A 19,902-nucleotide genomic window follows, 5' to 3' on the forward strand; every position below is an offset into this window, starting at 1 on the left:
TCTGGGGCAGATTGAAGACTGTTAGCTAGGGCTGGCTCTGGTCCCTGTGGCATCTTCTGGTCTGATGAGGAGGCTCCCTCCCCCCGCCCCCAGGAAGTCCTGAAGACTGTGTGTCCACACAGTTTTCTGTGTGGAATCTCTGTGTATCCACAGTCATCAGGACCTATAAGTGGATGCTGGTAGCAATCGGAGATGGTTGAGTAGGAGTTGCCGAGGACTCAGGATTGGAAATAGAATAGGAAGAGAAAAATGTGTAAAGATTTCCCATGTCCCCTTGAGGCACTCTGTGCCATCCTTAGTTCTGGGTGCTTTACATCTCTCCGTTCATCTTCACAACAACCTCATGAGAGAGATAGCGTCATTATGCCCACTTTACAGGTGAATAAACTGAGGTTTTGAGAAGTTAAGTGGCTTGTCCAGGTCATGCAGGCCCTGAGTAGTATAACCAGAATTTGAACTAACAGAATTTGAACTGCTCTTCACCACTATGCTGCACTGGCTCCTGGACCCTGGGGTATCGAGGAAAGAGCCCAAGGTAGAACTGAAGCCACAATGACGTCTTCCTTGCCCACAAGTTTTAACCCTCTCTACTTCCATCATCAGCATCATCTCCATCTCTGCCCAGCTCACCTCCGTCTCTTCCACGTCACCTCCGTCTCTATGTTCTGTCTCCGTCTCTGTCAGCGTCATTCCCGTCTCTACCACCTCTCTCCTCGCATTCGCTCATCTGTCACCTCCATCTCTCAAGTCTCCTCTGCTCCATCTCTCATCGCCCTAACTCTAGATGCAGTAGCAGAATTATCAATAAGCAGAAAACCAGAAACAGTCTGAATATGGAACAATGTGAGGTTAAGTTCTGACATATTTGTACAACAGAATCCTCTCTGTTGAATTTCACCAATATTTAACCACCTGCTCTTTGCCACACGCTAGGACTCCCATGGCAAACAAATTGTTAAAAGAATGCTGAGAGCTTCCATTTCAAGCTGGTGGACTGAACTCACACATTTCCCCCTTTCTCTTCCTCTAGTTCCCACTGAAATGACAGTGAAGATGTGTAAAGGGAACAAAAACCATAACAGAATTGAGAACAGGTTCAGAGGTAGGGGGCATATACCAGCCACTGTATATGAACGGGGGGGGGTAATTAAAACCCCCTAGCTCTTCATTCCTAAATATGGACAACCAGAGTTCCCCAGATAAGTGAGATAAACCAGCTGCGTAGAAGGACCATAACCCAATTAATTGGTTCCAGAGGAAATCAGAGACTAGGAAACAACTTTCAAAAAATGAAAATGTACAAATGGTTTCATTCCTCACAGAGGCTACCAAGTGTTTTTGAGAATGTGGAGCCCCTGGAACTCTTGTGCGCCGGCGATGGGAAAGCAGAATGGTTACAGCCATTTCGGAAAACCATTTGGCAGGCTCTTACAGTGTAGTTAAGGGTAAACTTACTACAGGACCTGGTAGTTCCGTTCCACATATAGACTTGTAGCAGGTGTTTACAGCAGCTTTAGTGAGGATAGCCCTTAACTGGAACTCGCCCAAATGTCCAATGGAACGCTACTCAGCAATTAAAGGAAATGAACCGCTGGGCCACGCAGCACAGATGCATCTTTTTTTTTTTTTTTTTTTTTAAAGATTTCATTTATTATGTGACAGAGAGAAACACAGTAAGACAGGGAACAGAGCAGGGGGAGTGAGAGGGAGGAAGCAGGTTTCCCGCCCAGCAGGGAACCTGATGTGGGGCTCGATCCCAGAACCCCGGGACCCTGACCTGAGCTGAAGGCAGACACTTAACGACTGAGCCACCCAGGCGCCCCAGCACAGATGCATCTTAAAAGCACTCTGCTAAGTTATAGAAACCAGACACAAAATACTACAAATTATGTGATTCCATTTTGTAAAAGTCTAGAATATGCAAAGCTACAGAGACAAGACTGACTGTCAACGGACATGAAGGAGCATTTTGGCGTGAGGGAAATGTCCTATATCTTGACTGTGGTGCTGGATACAGATCTGTGGGTACATTCAACCTAAGTTAACAAGTTTTTATGCCTGCCATTGTTGAATTTCATAGCATGTAAATAATGCCCATAAGAAAGCTCATTTTTAAAAGTGAAAGTATGTATCCTCAGGGAAAGCCCAAAGCCATTTCCATCACAAAGAAAAGTAGAGGATGCTTTGAAAAAAGAAATATATAATAAGATATATTAAAAAATCATTGTCGGGACGCCTGGGTGGCTCAGTTGGTTAAGCCACTGCCTTCGGCTCAGGTCATGATTCCAGGGTCCTGGGATCGAGTCCCACGTCGGGCTCCTTGCTCGGCGGGGAGCCTGCTTCTCTCGTCGCTGCCTCTGCCTGCCTCTCTGCCTGCTTGTGTGTACTCTCTCTCTCTCTCTCTCTGGCAAATAAATAAAATCTTTAAAAAAAAAAAAGTAAAAAATCATTGTCAAAGCACCAATCAAAAGAAGGCTGGGGTGGTGATACTGATATCAAAGGAGACCTCAGAACAAGAGCTATTCCCCAGGACAAAGTAGGTCATTTCATAATGCTGAAGGACAAAAGCAATCAATATTAACAATCCCAAATGTGCACCCACCTGAGCGATGAGCTCCAAGGTGCAGGAAGCCAAACCCAGAGGAAGTGCAGGGAGAAACAATCCACATTCACAGGTGAAGGCTTCCGCACTTCTCTCTCGATAATTGATGAAACAAGTGGACAGGAAGTCGGCAAGGGTGTGGGAGACCCGAGCCACTCCATCTGCAACTGACCTAAAGGACATTTGTGGCACACCGCGGATTCTCAATCCCATCAGTGGGCGTCTGGGCAGACGCTAAGAATGAGATTGTAGATACAGTTATTACCATGGAAGACGTGGCTGCATGTGGACATGACCTTGCTTCTGGGAGGGCCCGAAGGAATTCGGACTTCGCTAAGGCTGAACGCTGTCCTGTATAATATGTAGCACATTTTATTGAAATCAGAGCAGCTGTTGCAGAATCTTCCAGAAACTCTCCCCACTGCGTTGCCCTGGACCCCACTGTACTTCCACTCCACTACTCCCCAGTCTCATTACAAGGCTTAACAGAAAAAGCTGAGGTGGGCACGTGGTGGCACTGCACAACCCGGAAGTGAATAAAGCAGATCACAGAGTGGGAAGTGTGATGTCCTACTTGTGTGTAGTGATGCTAGAAAGGATATGTGTCGGGAGGAAGCTCTTTCGGGACAGACCTGAATTCTTTTTTTTTTTTTTTTTTAATACTTTATTTATTCATTTGACAGACAGAGATCACAAGTAGGCAGAGAGGCAGACAGGGAGAGAAAGGAAGAAGCAGGCTCCCTGCTGAGCAGAGAGCCAGATGCGGGGCTTGATCCCAGAACCCTGAGATCATGACCCGAGCCGAAAGCAGAGGCTTTAACCCACTGAGCCACCCAGGCGTCCCTAGACCCGAATTCTTAAAAGAAGTTAACTCTGGAAAGCTAAGCCTGTGAATAATTATTGTATCATTTATCCAAGTGAGTTAGTATTTGTAAAGTGCTTAGGGCAACACCTACCAGACAGTTAACTGCTATAAAAATAATTATACTAAATAAATCTAGGTTTTTCAATTTTCCTACCATAAACATGTATTACTTATATAGTGGATAATAAAAGTAATCTGTAAAAGACTTCTGGCTCCATTAAAGTCAATAGAAAAAGAGATGCTTTTTTGTTGTTAATGAGATTTGGTGACTAATGATCCAGGGCACTGAGCCCAAGGAAGGAGTCAAAAATGACCTTCAAGTGCCAAAGGGAAGCCTGGCAGACCATGAGAAAAAGGAAATCAATAGATGTTCTTGGCAAGGCCCAGTCTGTGGGAGGCCTACTTTAGGGAAGGGATAGGAAAATGCCCTTCTCAAACACACAAAGAGGCCATGCCCTGATTTTCTGAGTCAAATCTTTATTTGGCAAACAAAGCTCCTTCCTGACAATGAAGCCACATGAGGGGAGAAGTCAGGGACCGCCCCTCAGAAGCATATCCTCCAGAAAATGAGGAGTCAAGAGTCCCCCCTCCTCTGCTGTTGCTTTCGTGACAAGATGGATACGGTCTGTGGACAATGGACTGCAGGGCAACGAGGCCCTTCCAAGATGCTCCCTTCCCTGGAGACGCAGAGGGGTGGCGGGAATTGGACCCGGGGGCCGGGAATTGGACCCGGGGGCCGGGAAACCTCATGCCCATCGTCTGCTGGGCTGTGGAGAGCTGGGTAGGAAGGAAGCGCCCTGGAGGACAAGGCTCCAAGGGACTGCAGTCCTGGATTCCAGCTTCCTGGGGACAGACAGGGGCTCCAGGCTCTGGCTGAGGCCCAGCTTGAAGTCGCAGGCAGGCTCCATCCCCCGCTGAAGCCCAAAGCTGGCCCTGAGAGGAGAGGCAGCCACGCACAAGAAGGGGTTGTCATCGCCCCTCAAAATGGGCTGTGATTTCCTCCAAAGTCTTTCCTTTGGTTTCCGGGACACAGGACAAAGTGAAAAGGACACTGAGGATGCAGAAGGCGGAGGCAAGCCAGAAGGCACCGTAGGGCCTGAGCACCTCCTGGAAAGAGAGGGGAAGGCCTTGTGTGGACACGGCAGAAGGTCAGGGGCCCTCGTGTGATCCCAAGCTGAGGCCCCGGACTGCCTTGCCCAGGCTCCGGGGAGTGAAGGAGGGTCTGGCCCAGCCATCTGGAAGCTGGGCCAAGCACCATATGAGGTGTGGATGTCGTCCGTCTGTCCGGGGAAGCTGATGCTCACTGTCACACCCGCTACCAAGTGACAGTGGGGCTGCCCCCGCACTGGGGTCGGCTTCCAGGGCCCCCAGACCTGTGCTGAGTTCCCTGCCTCCAGAGGAGTCTCTTCTTGGTGCCAGCAGGAACGGGTGAGCTCTCAGCAGCTTGAGATGGGGCATGTGAGCTCACAGGGCACTTGGGGCTCACCAGCCATGGGAGGAAAGCAGTTCCCTCCGGTCAGAGCCTGGCCACCCTCCCAGCGCAGGCGACCTCCCACGTCAGCTCCTCCTCCCCGGGACCTGCCACCCCCACGCCCCCTTGGAAGTTCTTCTCTCGGCCTTTTGGACACTCTGTACTCCCGAGTCACTGTCAGGTCCTTTGCCGTCTCCTCCCTCCTTTGTTGCTCGTCTCCCCACAGCTGCCAGCAAGCCGTTCCCACCTCTACTTCTCTGCCCTGGTCTTCCCAACGTGTTCCCCAGGGCAGCCCATCGGAGCGGGCCCAGGCCAGCCCCAGGCATCCGCGCCTCTCATGGCCTGCCCCTCCTCGCTCTAGCCCAGCCTCCTGGTGGTTCGTTCTCTCTCCGCCGTCCACTGCCATCCCAGTCCGGTGGGGAAGGGCACCCTGTCTACTCACTGCTGCCCCTGGCTCCTTGAACAGGCCTGGACCTAGTATGTCCCAGGAGGCGTGAGGGGAATGAATGCCTGACCGGATGGCCTGTCTGCTCCAGAACCACCCTCCCCTATCGGCTGGGGAGCCTTTGGGGCAGGATCCAGGTCTGTGTCAGTTCATGTGTGTGGAAGTAGCAGGATGTTAAAATGAACAGACGCTCCCACAAGCTTAAGGGGAAGGTGCCGTCATCCTCTTCCTCCATTTTCCGCCACGGAAGCTGGTTCAGAGAGGGTGAGCGGCACACCCAAGATTGCACAGTGGGAAGTGATCAAGGTGGGCTTGGAGCCCAGGCCTGTCAACTCCAAAGCCAGGGTTCTTCCCACACAACCCTATACCCTGGCCCACCTTCCCAGTGTCCAGTGGTGGAGGCCAGTCCTGCTGGCCAGGGGAGCCTGAAGTCTCCCAGATGGTCATAGCCTGGGTTCCTCACCTTACCTGGCCTGTCAGGCTTTCCCTCAGCCCTGACCAGGATGGCTGGTGTCCCAGGAGGGTGGCTTCATCCTTCATGCGAGGCCACTGACCCTGAGTCTTCCGCGGTTAAGAATAATTCTGAATAGTGCTCCCTACCAACTGTGAGGGGGAGGCCCTCTAGGCCCGCACTCACCATCACACTGCTGAATTCTTTCGTCACCAGGAAGGCCATGAACCAGTTAGTGAGGACGCACACACCAGTGGCCACGCCTTTGACGTGCAGAGGAAAGATCTCCGACATGAGGAGCCAGGGGATGGGCCCCCAGCCCACAGCGAAGCCTATGGGAGCAAGAGAGGCATCAGAGCCCATGCGGACGGACCCTCGGGCTTGCCACAGCACCCTCGTGCCAAAGCCTCGTGGTTTCCAGTCCAGCCCCTCAGCTCTGCGCCTTCCTTCAGCAATGTCTTGGGCCAGTCCCGCCACTGCTTACGCATCAGGCTTTTCTCTCTAGAATGGGGTCATGATGGGGCCTGCTTGGAGGGCTGTTTCGGGGGGGGCATTAAGTGAAAGGGATAGAGAAGGGCTTAGCTCAGGGCCTGGGACAGGGTCAGGGCCATAAATGCAAACGTGGGGACCCATGTGCTAGAGAGGCAAGCTTGGCAGGCCTGGCTTGCTGGGAGCTTCAGGAAGCTGGTGGTGATGGGAGGGCCCCGCAGCACCCCCAACCTCCCCATGGACCCCCTTCTCACCGGCAATGAAGAGGCACACGCTGCCCACCGCCAGCCAGGCCAGCCCCACGCTGGCGCTGGCGGGCTCCATGGAGAGAGGCGAGAGGAGCTCCACGTGTGAGGAGTTGCCGGGGCCGCCCTGCGTCAGTCTGAAGTAGGCACCGAAGGCGCTGGTGCTGAACACCATGACCACACCTGCGAGCAGAGGGTGGTGGTGGGCGGGAACCTGGGACAAGGGGCTACAGCCTGGGTGTGTGGCTGGCACTCGGGGCTGGGGTCTTGGTGTGGTGTGGCCACAGCAATGAGGCCTGGGTTTCTCTGGGAGGGTTGTGGGCACTGGTGCCCAGACTGGTGGCCCCCAGCCCCATCCCACCAGCCCTGGCTCAGACCTTGAACCACAGCCGACTCGGAGAACCTCCGAGGCAGAGCCTCCGTGGCCTGAGCAGCAGCAGGGATTTAACCCCCACGCGGTGAATGGTCTCTGGGTCCTCACCATGGCCCCCCTTGGCCCCCATTTCAAACCGGGGAAACTGAGGTTCAGAAAGGTGAAGTCACTTGCCCTAACAGACCCCAAGCTTCCGAGTCACTTCTCCTCCCAGGTCCTCAGTTTCCACGTTGTAAACGGGGCTCTGATGGCACCTGCCTGGAGGCTCAATGCGAGGGGTGAGGGAAGCTTCAGTGGCCCCGGGAGCGCGGGCTTGGTGTTGGGGGGGCGCCCACGTGAATCTCCGCCTTGTTCTCACGGGTGCTCGGCGGGCCTTTTCCTGCTGCCCTGCGGTGGCCTCAGCAAAGACCCTCAGCCTGTGGTGGGGAACCCGGCCTATGCCATTCTGCTTTCACAGGGCCAAGTCCTGGACCTCGGGCCTCACCTGACAAGGTCAGGAGCAGTCTCCGCCCAGCTCTGTCCATGATGAGGGCCGCAAAGGCCGTGAACAGCACCTGGATGATGCCCACGATGACCGAGGCCAGGCTGCTGTCCTGGGGAGATGGGCCGAGGTGGGTCAGTCAGAGACCCCGGGACTCGGCATCCAGATGAGGCAGGCTGGGGCAGAGGCCTCTTTACCTTGAACTTGGCCTTCTCGAAGATGGTCTCTGCATAGAACATGACAGCATTGATCCCTGACAGCTGCTGGAAGGCCATCAGCGAAACGCCAATGATGAAGGGCTTGTAGATGCCAGGATGCCTCAGCTGGGCCAGACGGAAGCCCTGCTCAGACAGAGGCCGGTGTCAGTGCTCCTCCCTCCCTGCTCCTGAGGGACCGCTGTCCTAAACCCTGAGCATCAGCTCCTTGTCACCCGGGCCTCGCATCAGGGACGGGTCCCCGCATCACTTTAGCCTTATCATTTGTAAGGTGACAAGATCCTCACCTCCCCATGCCCCTTTCTGATTCGTTGGGGGGTACCACGAAGAGATTACACGGACTCAAAGCCAGGGGTTCCAGAATCCCACCAGCCCCAGGCTAGGCCTGGGCCGAGTGCCTCTCTTGCAGCTGCTAAATCCCTGCCACCCGCAGGCACGTGCTGGGAGTCCCATCTTACAGATGTAGAAAGGCAGGCTTAGGGATGTGAGGGTCACAGAAGGCAAGTGGCAGAGACAGAGTCTCCCGCCCTACAGCGCCCCACCTAGAACTCCAATTCCTCAAGTTTGCACGCCTGTGTTTCCCCTTGACCCAGCCGGCCTTTTCTCTTCCTGGAGCGGGAAGGTCAAGGCTAGGGCCCAGGTAGTTAGTGGGGCTCCAGCAGGCCCCTGCTTGCTCACACAGAGGACAAGGGCCCCACTTGTGCCTCCATTCCCCACATGTGTGTGCGAAGCCTTGGGGATGGGCTGTGCGGGCCTCCCCTGGCTGCAGAAGGGCCGTACCTCCCCGCTTCCTACCCACCCCCCACCCTCTGTTCCATCCCACCCCGGCTCTGGCTCCGGTCCCTCACCTGGTGCTCAGCCCCAGCAGGAGCCTCCTCCTGGACCTGCTCAGAGCCCCACAGGAAGTGCATGGCGGCCATGGCTTCCTGGTGCCTCTGCCGGGTCAGCAGGAAGTGGGGGGTTTCGGGCATGTAGCACATGAGCAGCAGCATGAAGGACGCGGGTGCGCAGCCCAGAACAGCCAGCCAGCGCCACTCTAGGACCCAGCCTGGTGGGGGGGCAGGGGGTCAGATGTCAGAGCGGGAGTGGGCCAGGCTGGATCTTATCAGGCCGTGCCCGCCCTCTCGCCAACCCAAGGACTCAGCTTCAGGGGTGGGGGGCCTCACTACCTCCGCGTGGCTACACTCCTGTTTGTCACCAATATTGTTGTTGCCAACTGGGGCTGGTAAGTATTGTAGAAATGCTGGTGGGTACGTCATGATGCTACATCGGCTCAGTAAATATTTATGCGGCAATTAAAAACAGAATGAGGCATCTGCTCTTTGTCTAAAAGGTAGGGGAGGGAGAATGAATATGCACAGACTCTGGAAGGCCACCAAGCAGCAGGCGAGGCAGGTCCTCTGGACGGGAAGGGGGACAGTGTGGGAGAGATGCTTCATGGAACACCAGTAGATCAACCGTCACAGAAGCTGATCAAGGAACATGCTGGTTAGGATGAGCTGGAGGGAATTCTGTAGGCATACTGACAGCCGCGTGTCTGTCCCAAATGTCAATGTCTGCATTTGGCAGGGGGTTTGGTACCCCGAAGGGCCCCCCAAAGCAGCCAGACTGCTGGATGGTAAGTGGGCAAAAATCAAAGAGCCCAACCAGGATGTCGCCCACTCCGAAGAACCAGACGGCACATACTCTGGTCCCTCTGGGTCTCAGGACATCCTTTGATAATTCTCATTGACAGCCTTGGACTAGGTGGGGTTCTCATCACTTAAAGACAGAGGAAGTAAGGCTCATTGGGGTAGTGTGACTGGCCCAAGGTCACACAGTCAGTAAGTGTCCCCTGACATTGTAATGTCTGATGTGAAGTCTCTCTCCACCCCAGTTCTGGTGAAAACATGTCTGCCTCTAGAAGCTTCCTCACACTGACCCCAGCTCTGACCCTTGGATCAAATTGCAAATTCAGTGGTGTCCCAGCCACCCCCTTGAGTCCTCAAGTTTGTCACTGCACAGTGAGGTACTGACCGAACCAGTCAGCCCCTAGCCCCATTGCAATGGACTTTTGCCCTGGGAAGATGAGGACACCCCCTTCTCCAGCTCTCCCTGGAACATAGTCACAAGACCCACATGTCCCAGGGGCTCAGGGAGCTGGTCTATATGACAGGCTGTGTGACCTTGGGCAAGTCTCTTGACCTCTCTGAACTTCAGTGTCTACATTTGTGAAAAGGCCACACAGCCATGAACTGGGATCAAAAGAGAAGGTATGAAATACCTGCCAGGTAGGCCAGGAGGATGCCTGTGACGACCATCAGTTGGACACAGGAGCCCAGCAGCCCCCTCACTGCGGGGTAGGAGATTTCAGAGATATACACCTGTGGGCAGTGAAGAAGAAACTTTACTCGGGTTGAGAGTTCTTAAAACTGAAAAGCCTCAGCCCTTCAGAGTTGAGGAGAGCCTTGGCGGGGGGCTGCTGCAAGCCAGGTAAGCAAGCAGGTCCCAAGTCAGCAAAGCCCTCCCCATACCTCCCCAAGGATCAGCAGCAGGTGTTTTAAAGGGGAGTAAGGATATAGATACATGGCTTGCTCGGTGTGTGTCTGTGTGTGTGTGTGTGTGTGTGTGTGTGTGAGAGAGAGAGAGAGAGAGAGAGAGAGAGAGAGAAGGCCTTTCAAACTTCGATCACATTGTATGACTACCCTTGATAAAACGCAGGTTCTGATGCAGTAGGTCTAGGGTGGGGCCCAAGATTCTGCCTTTCTTTTCTTATTTAATTCACTTATTTGAGAAAGAGCAGGGAGCAAGGGAGCGGAGGAAGGGGCAGAGAGAGAGGGAGAAGCAGACTCCTTGCTGAGCAGGGAGCCCGAAGTGGGGCTCCATCCCAGGACCCTGAGATCACAACCTGAGCTGAGAAGGCAGATGCTTAACCACCTGAACCACCTGGGGCCCCCCCAAGATTCTGCCTTTCTGACTACCTCCAGGTGACACCCGGGCTGCTGGTCCCAGAATCACACTCTCAGTGAGAGTGAGTGAAAGCCAACTCTTTTTCTCAGTTGCTACCAGTGACTGCCACTGTTTCCTCTGGGATCCGGGGTCAGAAAGGTCTTACCCATACTTCTAGGTGATTCTGTACCTTATGCCCACGAGTAAGATGGGCATGTTTTTGTCCAGTAACAAAACCCAAAACATAAAATCCGACTCAGCTGCTACCTGCTGCCCAGCAAATGCGGGTAAAATGAGTGGTGGGAGCAAAAGGATGACCGGGGAGGACTCTGAGCCACTACTTTTAATCTTGACAGGGTTGGCGTGTGGCTGGTGGACCATCCGAGCCTCGTAGCCAGCAGAACGGTTTACTGGTCACCCCGCAATTTCCGCTGCCAGGGTCCAAGCCCTCCACAAGCCACACCAGGGCTCTATATGCAGCTTTGCTTAATCCCTACAACCACTGCATGAGGTAAGGCCATTATTCCCATTTTACAGGGGAGGAAAGTGAGGCACAGAGAGGTATACTCTGCCCCAGCAAGTGAAGATCCCTGGATTTAACCTGGGTAGACGGCTCCCAAGTCAGCCTGGACAGTGGTGCACTGGAAGATGGGAAGCAGCGGGAGGACTAGCTCCTGAGTAGTGAAGGGGAACAGCAGAGCCCAGCGGCCTTTGCTGCCAGGACAAACAAGAACAGGATTTTCCTGCTACACCGTAGTCAGTGGTCCCAATGACAGCGGGAGAGCTAAGCCTTACTCTAGGCTTCTGTGACCATCCACGGGTGGTATCTTATTTGTAGAGCAAAAGAGAGGCCTGGTTAAGTGGCACAGTCCTGGGTTCGAGTAATAGCTTCGCCACTGCCTAGTTGTGACTCGACAAAGGGCTTCAGTTTCTGAAGCTCACTTCATCTGTCATGGAGGATAACGGCGGCTCCTTCCAAGACCGGTTGCCGGGTCGGGGGGTGGGGTGGGGAAGATAAAGCCGGCGAGGGGCGCGGTGCCAGGCACCCAGGACGCCACAGCCAGGGAGAACCACGCCCCCAGTCCTTCCCTGTCCCAGGGCGCGAGGCTGGGGGGCACTCACCGGGGCTACGAGCGAGGCAATACCGCAGGCCAGGCCGGTTAGGAGGCGGCCCCCGAGCAGCATCCACACGTTCTGGGCCGCGGTGATGACCGCAAAGCCGACCACGAAGGGCGCGGTGCAGAGCAGCAGGCTCAGCTTGCGCCCGGCGCGGTCCACGAGCCAGCCTCCCAGCACGCCCCCTGCCGCGGCTCCCAGGGTCACGATGGCCTGGGGGCGGGGCGACCGCACGATGGAGAGGGGGCGCCACCGCGCCGCAGCCCAACCTCGCCCTCAACTCCAGCCCCAGCAGCCTCCTGGAAGAGGGGATGGGGGTCCCAGGCTGGCGGTCGGGGGTAGGGAGCGGGTAACCCCCGGCAGGAGAGACGGGACGCACCGGGCAGAAGGTCTCAGTGCCCGCCCGAAGCCAGGTAAGCGCGGGAGACCCTCGCGCGTGGGGTGGAGGACGAGGGGCCCAGGCGGGGTGGAGAGTGAGCCCGAGGCCTCACCCCGAACCAGGAGGCGGCGGCGTCATCGAGGCGCAGGGCTGGGGACGCGGCGCGGCGCAGGCTCGGGATGGCCGGGGAGCTGTAGCCGAGCGCGAAGCCGAAGCTGAGCGGGCCCAGGGCGGCGGCGAAGGCGGCGAGGAAGACCCGGCGGCTGAGGGGAGCGCTGCGGGGACAGGGCGGCCGGTGAGCGGCGCCGGCCTGGGCTCAGCAGGAGGGGCGAGTCTGCGTCCCGGGCCCGGGTCCCCCCCACCCGCTCACCTGCCGCCGGGCGGCCCCAGGAGCGGCTGCGTCTCCTCCGGGTCCTCCGGCGTCATGTCCGCAGTCAACGCCTGCTTGGTCAGCTCTGTTGCCTGAACCGCCACGGGTCCCGCGAGTGCAGCCGGTACCCGCCTCTCTGGGCAGAGCCGGCCAATAGGCGGGGAGGGGAGTCTTTGGGGTGGGATGGGGACGGCCAATGGGAACGCCAGGCGGTGGTAGCCTCGCCGCTAAGCACCACCCTCCAAATCAAAGCCAACCAATAGGAGAAAAGAACCGGTTGGCGACGCCCACTGGAAACGCCCCTAGGACCTGCCTAGCCAGTGCTTAGGTGGGGCGGGGTTTGCATGTGGGCCTGGAGTGGAACCGTCCAATAAGAGTGTGGTGCGGACCCAGAGGCGGGATCAGAAAGCGAAGCGGAGCCAGCCAATGAAGGGGTAAAGCGAGGATTGCATGGGCTCCTGGATCCGCCTCTCTGTCTAGCTTCAACCAATGAGGCTAGCAGCAGGACGAAGGTGGAGCCACTACACAGCGCACGGGACTTCCCGCACCGACTCAGGGCAGCGGCGCCTCTGCTACCTGGTCCGCTGTGCGGTTCCTGCTCTGAGTCAACTGGTACCCTGGGGCCGGGGTTCAACGCGCCTGGCCAAGCTCAGCCCACTGACACCCAGGGAGGAATGTCCCGGGCCGCTCTCTTTCCTCTCGCAACCTGGGCTGCTGGGGGCAGAGGCATGGCCCTGCACGCTGCAGCCGACCTCGGTGCGGGTCATGACTCCGAGCCCGCAGATTGTTGACGGCTACGAGCCGACAACCACCAGGACCTCGAGGTGCTGCGGAGCTGTGTTGGGCAGGGCCCTCATATGTGTGACTAATCGGGGCTTAAATGATGAATCCCGGGTTCCCTGTTAAGTTCCACTCACTTCATAGGCCATCCTGACTCTGGAATCTTCATCTTAACACCTGCCGTCTTGGAGTCTCCTGCGGCTATTAATAGCCAACTTCTTCACTTGAGCACCCAAGTGACTGCTGGAGGTAGGATGATGTTAGAGCTCTGATGTTAGGGCTCGGCCATTTGTACCCAACCCTTCTCTGGGTGAGGCAGCTGAATTGGGAGTGCTGAATAATTCTTGAAAGAACCTGGGCTATGAGAGTAAGAGGTTTGGCTTCTAATCCCTCTCTGGGCCTCTATTTCCTCATCTCTAAGTGGGGATGACAATATCTACCTTCCGGGATGGTTTTAAGCAGGGGCAATATCCACGAAAGACCAAGCACATGTGAGGCCCTCAAATGCTAGCCCATTTGATTATGAAAGTCGTTTGACCTGGTGCAACCTCCTGATTGTACTATCTTTAAAGACAGGCAACTGCCCATCTATGCTTCCACAGCAGCTTGTACTCGAGTTATAAATTCTTATCTCAGCACTTATCACTGCTGTGTGATCACTTGCTTACTTCCCTCCCTCCATTAATGCATGTGACCTCTTCCTCCACACAGTGGGCCCCTGGTGTTTGCAGAGTGGACGAATGCCTCCAACTCCAAGGGCATATTGCTGCCAGGGGTAGGCAGAAGGGCTTATGTGGACGGGATGTTCCAGTGAGCCCAGTGAGCACCAGCCCTCCGAGCCACAGGCCCTTACAAAACTGCTTCTGCCCTCTGGATGGTGGTCTCCCTTCCCAAGGGTGCAGCATTCACCTCTTGGACCTTATAAGCAGATATTGCTGCCAGACCACCTCCGATCCCCCTTTTATAAGCTAATCACCATCGATCTGATTAGTAGTGCCCATTTCTTGCCCTTTCTACATTCACTCCTCAGATTTGTGACTCTTGTCAAATCCTGGGCCGTTCTGATGCTTCCAATCTCTTTGGAAGAATGTTCTAAATCACCCTTGGTTTTCTTCTATTCCAGGCTGAGAAGCAAGAAACTCTGGGCGGGGGGGGGAGGACAGAAAGAACACACAGACAAACTCATAAAGCTTACAAATTAGTTTAACATGAAAAACACCAGTCAGATCCAACTGACACAAGGCACTCAGCCTGACTCTGTATGGTGGACAAGGGAGAGAGCAGAGCTCTGGGGTCAGAGAACTCACAGTTTCAAATCACTGTCCCTTTCTGAGCCTCAGTTTACTTATTTGAAAAGCAGTAATAATAAAATCTAACTCCCAAAACTTTTCATGAGGTTGAGATACAGCATGCGATGGGTCTTGTGTTTTCCCCAGATAATGAAAAGGGTAGAAGGAAACACAGGAGGGATCGGCAGTGCTGAGCACAGCGAGGGTCTACCCGGCTATACTTAGAAAGCGCTGTCTTCAGAGACAAAGAAGCTCTCTCCACAGTGTGCAAGGCCCACGAGGAGGTAGGACCCAAACTTCTGTAATATCTGTCAGGTCAAGGTCATGTCAAACACAGCTCTCTGCATTCCCAGAGAAGGCTTACAGAAGAACCCTCAGCGATGCTTTCATGGGGGAATGATTTAAAGTTTCTTTTGGTGGGTAATTTGGGCAAGAAGAGAGCTAATAAAATGGAATCCGTTAGAGTAAAGCCAAAGGTAAATTACCTTCTTCACACAGATTAGCATTTTTACAGTGTCAGTGAAACTAGGTTTCCCCCTTTGATCTCCGGTGGCTAGAGGCTGACGTTTCACGGTTTCATTTGCACTTGGTCAAGCCCATATTTTCTTCTCACTTTGAGGGGGAGCAACAGAAGGCAGGTCATGAGAGGAGCAGCACAGTCACTCGGTTCACATGAGAGAGCAAAGCAGACCTGAACACGGGAAGGGAGCTTGAGGATGGTGGCTTTGGTGGCAAGGAGCAACTGTTGCTGGCTGTGTGACTGCAGAGTAACAACGAGTCCAAACAAAATAACCTTAAGACTCTTAACAGGCTCCTACCCCTTTCTTATTCTTTGTGAGACACAAGGAGGGAGCAGGAGCTTCTAAGAACGAACCATTCAGCTTTTCTCAAAAGTCAACAGGCAGGGACACAGCTGGTTTCAAACTCAGTGAACTGAAACAGCAACAGGGGCCAAAGGTGCAGAAAGCAAACTTATTTATAATAAATTTAAAAAGCAATGGCTTTTCTTTATAAAAGAAACACATTATGTGACATAAATCAAAACCGTAATGAAAAAATAATTTTTCCATCTAAGTATATAAAATATAAGAGAAGGTTGCAGTAAATAAGAATGAACATTTTTGATTTATTCAAAGTTTCAATCTAAAACCGCAATGAAATCTACCACCTTTATTACAAGGGGACGGATGGTTCCTGAACAGAAAGAAACTAAGGTCAAGGGAGATGGCACCGGACATTGGAGAGACCCAAACCGTCCAGGTGTGCAGAAGGTTTGGTCCAGTAGATCATGGGTGGGCTAAAAGCCACATTTTGTTGAGAAATGCTGTCAGAATTGGTTAAAGAGTATAAACCTCCATAAGAAAAATTAAAGATGGCAAACTCAATCCGGACCCTGTTTATTTCAGGTCAATAATGTCTTCATCCGAGGAGGCTGTGAGCTGAAAGGGGCTGCTGCCCCACACAGGGCTGCCTTCTCTGTCCGCCACAGGGTCCTGGTCAGAGCCCGTTGAGTGGTAGCGCCCCTCGGAGTTGGCTTCTGGAGCAGAAGGACTTTCCAAGGAGGCCGTGGTGATCCTAGAAGAGAAAAGTCACGTAACTGATCCCTGGAGAGCACTAGCGACCTGGGCCCCTTCCGTCAGGCAGTTTCCTGCTCATTTGAGCTCAGAAAGCCCGTCTCCCCCCCACAACCCACCCATTAGAGGGGAAAGGTAGGGACATGCAGGAGACATCCCCACAGGGTCTGGGGTCTGCAGTCAGCCAGCCCTACCTCATGGGCTACTGGGAGTTTTAAAGGCCAGAAGTGACACATAGGAGATGTCTGGGGTGTTTTTTGCCTTTCTAAAGGGCAAGTCAGGATAATGTCACTCTCTGCCTAAAACCCTCCTGGGCTGGGGCTCCCTGCAGCCTGAGGATAAGGCTGACACTCCAACAGGTAGGGCCACAGACCACAGGATCTGCCCCTGCAGACCCTTCTGCTTCTTCCCAGCCCACCTCACCCCCTTTATTTTCTCTTGTACTCAGGACACTCTCTTGATAGCTGCAAAACCAATTTGACCAAGTTGAGGGGATTCATTCATTCAACGAGTACTCATTTGGCTTGTGAAAGCCCCCCAGGCCCAGTCTTTGGGCTGATCAACATGCCTTTCAGAGCCCCTGCTGTTCCCCTCATGCCTTCTAATTCAGTCAAAGCTTGGCTCAATGCCACTTCCTCCAAGAAGCCCTTTTGACATCCCCCTCCCAAAGTAGCATTTCTACCCACTCCCCCATCACTTTTTAAAAATTTCCTTACAGCACTTGTCACTATTGGAAATGACTTAATTTGCTTAATTGTTTACAGGTTTATGGTCTGTGTTTCTATACTAGAATGTAAAGTCCAGGAGGGCAGGACTTGCCACGAAATAGGGCTCAGTTTGTGGGATTAGAGCATCTGTGAATGCCAACTCCCTCTGGGCCAGACTAATGCTAATTGGACCTGTGAGACCTGGCTCGGCCTCTGCTGGTGTTTGAGACCGTCCCTGCTCTAGGTGGGGGGTGGCCCGCACTCCTCATTCCTGTGTCACCTGCCGTCCAGGAATGCTGCAATTCCTAGAGTGTTTTTTTGGCCTTCCCCCTGGCCTGTGGACCCCCAAAAGTGATCTGCATATCTCCAACACCCAGCTCAGGGCCTGGTGCTCTGAGAATGGGTGTTGAGTGAATTACTAGAGTCTGGACATGTTGCCCCCTTATCCTCCATTCAGGAGCTTGAGGGACACAGAGGCTCTTAGTGGACAAATCAGTGGGATTTAACAAACGTTCATGGACATGGGATATTGACATGCCGTTCATTGACGTGACATCGGAAGAGGCTATCCCTATTTCTATTCCCACCAGAAGCATTAGAGAGGGCCTATTATCTGTCCTCCTACTGAGCATTGTCACTTAAAAATATCTCTGTCGGGGAGCCCGGGTGATATCGTCAGGTAAGCATCTGACTCTTGGTTTTGGCTCAGGTTGTGAGATCGAGCCCCACACTGGGCTCCATTCTTAGCATGGAGTCTGCTTGAGAGTCAATTTCCATCTCCCTCTGCCCCTCCCGCTCATGCTTGCTCTTTCTCTCTCTCTCAAATTAATAAATCAATCTTTAAAAAAAAAGTGTCAATCTGGTGAGGAGAAAAAAAAGAAAAGAAGGAAAAAAAATCTCTTAATGTATTTTTATGAGCTTCACTGAGTTGTAATTGAGGTTGCCCCCTTGCCTGGCGTGCCCCTTCCCCACCGGGGCCAGCCTTGGGGTCCTCAGAGAGGGGCTGGATGCTGATTCTCTGGCTATGGCATCATCAGTCAGCAGAAAGGGCCTCATGGCAGTGCTGTGACCCAAAGGGCCACCACCCTGAGCAGGGACAGCTGGGGATGGCCTGCTGTACCTGTCACTGCTAGTTGATCTCGCTGTCCCTGGCTTTGGGCCTCCTTGGCTTTCTTCTAATTGCTTCCGGGCTTTTGATTTGGGCTTTGGTGCTCCTTCTGACCTGGGTCCAGCTTCATCAGAGAGGCCTGGATTAGAGGGGAGAAGCACAGGTCAGGGGGTTATTACCTAACACTGGGCTGCCTTGGAGATAGAAAATGTCCTTTTATTTTTTTCTTGGTTGGTTACTGGTGCATTATTGGGTTAGAGTCAGGAAGCGTTGATAAAGTACATATTTTAAAGTAATTGGTTTTCTGTAGGCAGAAGGGTTTTTTTTTTTCCTGATCCTGAAGAATATATTCATAGGAAGGAAGGGAGGGGTGGAAGGAAACTCAGAACGGTCTAGAGGAGGAGAGAAGAATCTATGATCCTACCACTGGAGACAATAATTCTCCAACTCCGAGGCTCAATTTCAGAAAAGCACAGTGGTTTGTAAAACAGCAGGCTGCAGATCATGCTTTCATAGGGAATAGTGGGTTAAAATAGCAACATGCATACTTTGAGAGCACAGTGGAAGGCATTGACTTCTAAGACTGACCCACTTCGGTGGAGTCAAAGCCTGCCCATCAGGTGGCTGGCCTCCCTTCCCCAGGGGTCAGGAAACGTGACTGCAGGCCCAGGGGTGCCCTAAGGTGATCTGTCCTTGCAGTTTAGGCCGTGCAGGTCCCAATTAGGTTTCAAACCAGTTCTTACTGGTTTAGCACATCACTTCCTTTTTCTTCAGTTTATTTTCACCATTCGGAACAATAGTCTTTCTAGCTGGTCTCGCCTCCGCACAACTATCCCGTGCTTCGTGCTTTTCTGGTCTGATCTCCCATCAGTGCTACGGAGAGAGAGTTCTACCAAATATCTCACATCCGCACCATGCCTACAGACCTGCCCCCACGTCTCTGGGCTCTGAGAAGTCGTAACTGAACTGCACCACGAATACCAAAAACATGGTGAATTTAAACTTTCAAATATCACACGTTATCTGAGAACTGCATGTTGTAAACCCTTCTAGACACTTTCGAGGAAATCCTACATATACAGATACTTATATTTTAAGAAATTGCATCAGACTAGATCTACTGTGTTGTAAACTGCCTTTTCCACTCTTAATCTGATATGGGCAGCCTTCCGCACCAATAAATACAGACTGACACATCGTTGTTGGGGGTAGACTGTATACTATTCCTAGGTGTAGCTGCACTATAACGGGTTTATAAATCCCTTGTTAAAGGGGAAGTTTCTTTTTTAACTCATTGTTTTCGAGGATGATGAATGTCCAAAGATGAAACCAGCTGGCCTATTTATAAGCAGTAAAAACACAAAAACGGCCTGCCATTACCCAGCAATTCCCTGCGTGTCCTGCTGGCTATTTCTTTAATCTCCATGCGGGACAGGGACAGGGAGTGAGTGACGGGAATGGCGGCGATGCCTAGGCCGATGGCCGTGGGAGGGGTGACGGCCTTGGAGACCAGAGGCGACTTCAGAGGTCGTTCGATGCTTCTGCCCACAAGGTTTCTGAGCGGAATCTTGTACAGATTTTTGGATGGAGTTTCACCTGAAATATGATTGAGGGAAGAACATGAGAACTCTAAGCCAGGTCTGTACTATTTACGAGGGTGACTTCCGGTTCCTCAACCCAGGGAGCAGGAAAGAATTATGCTGCATGCTGACCTCTCAGACCCCATTAGGGGCAACAGAGGGATGATGCCTGATGGCTTTGGTTTTAAGGGCACCGCTTTCACAGGTACATGGTGAAAAATGCCCCTGCTACTGCCTCCACGTGCCCAGCTTCTAGGAGGACAGACAGCGGCAGCACGCCCAGAAGCACCCTGCCTTCTTGGGACTCCCGGTGCTTCCAGGGACAGGAGGGGAAATGGCTGATGTGCTGAGCAGCCAGGAGAAGCGCTCAGAGCCCAGCGGTAACCACAGCAAAGGTCTTTGGGATTCGTGAGCAGAGGCAGATGGGATGAAAG

At 53.4% G+C, this 19,902-nt stretch overlaps 2 protein-coding genes and 1 long non-coding RNA gene across 13 annotated transcripts in view; 1 reads left to right on the top strand and 2 right to left on the bottom strand.

Moving 5' to 3' along the window:
• Positions 1–3,924: 3,924 nt before the first annotated feature.
• Positions 3,925–12,561, bottom strand: SLC2A8 (solute carrier family 2 member 8). Of its 2 annotated transcripts, XM_032308509.1 has the most exons (10): positions 12,431–12,561; positions 12,173–12,335; positions 11,688–11,894; positions 9,901–10,000; positions 8,486–8,685; positions 7,620–7,763; positions 7,426–7,534; positions 6,578–6,751; positions 6,021–6,166; positions 3,925–4,574 (listed from the first exon to the last, which is right to left on the bottom strand). In XM_032308509.1, the coding sequence occupies exons 1-10, from the start codon at positions 12,484–12,486 to the stop codon at positions 4,437–4,439; spliced, it is 1,437 nt and encodes a 478-aa protein (XP_032164400.1). In that variant the 5' UTR covers positions 12,487–12,561; the 3' UTR covers positions 3,925–4,436. The 2 variants fall into 2 exon arrangements, with proteins under 2 accessions (XP_032164400.1, XP_032164401.1); XM_032308510.1 differs by lacking the exons at positions 11,688–11,894; positions 12,173–12,335 and having other exon boundaries at positions 12,431–12,524.
• Positions 11,889–15,538, top strand: LOC116570893. The gene is made up of 3 exons (XR_004277595.1): positions 11,889–12,094; positions 13,355–13,459; positions 14,647–15,538. It is a non-coding gene; the product is annotated as an uncharacterized LOC116570893 (long non-coding RNA).
• A 67-nt stretch (positions 15,539–15,605) lies between these two features.
• The window catches only part of GARNL3 (GTPase activating Rap/RanGAP domain like 3), a 145,032-nt gene continuing 140,735 nt past the window's right edge, over positions 15,606–19,902 (bottom strand). For 8 of the 10 annotated variants that reach the window (XM_032308484.1, XM_032308485.1, XM_032308482.1 and 5 more), the window contains 3 exons: positions 19,269–19,484; positions 17,901–18,027; positions 15,606–16,074 (listed from right to left, as the gene is read on the bottom strand). In XM_032308484.1, coding sequence (XP_032164375.1) covers positions 15,897–16,074; positions 17,901–18,027; positions 19,269–19,484 — 521 coding nt within the window. In that variant the 3' untranslated portion in view covers positions 15,606–15,896. The remainder of the gene's footprint in view (positions 16,075–17,900; positions 18,028–19,268; positions 19,485–19,902) is intronic. The other 2 variants (XM_032308486.1, XM_032308489.1) reach the window with 2 other exon arrangements.

Source organism: Mustela erminea, chromosome 12, assembly GCF_009829155.1.
Source record: "Mustela erminea isolate mMusErm1 chromosome 12, mMusErm1.Pri, whole genome shotgun sequence".
NCBI lineage: Eukaryota > Metazoa > Chordata > Mammalia > Carnivora > Mustelidae > Mustela > Mustela erminea.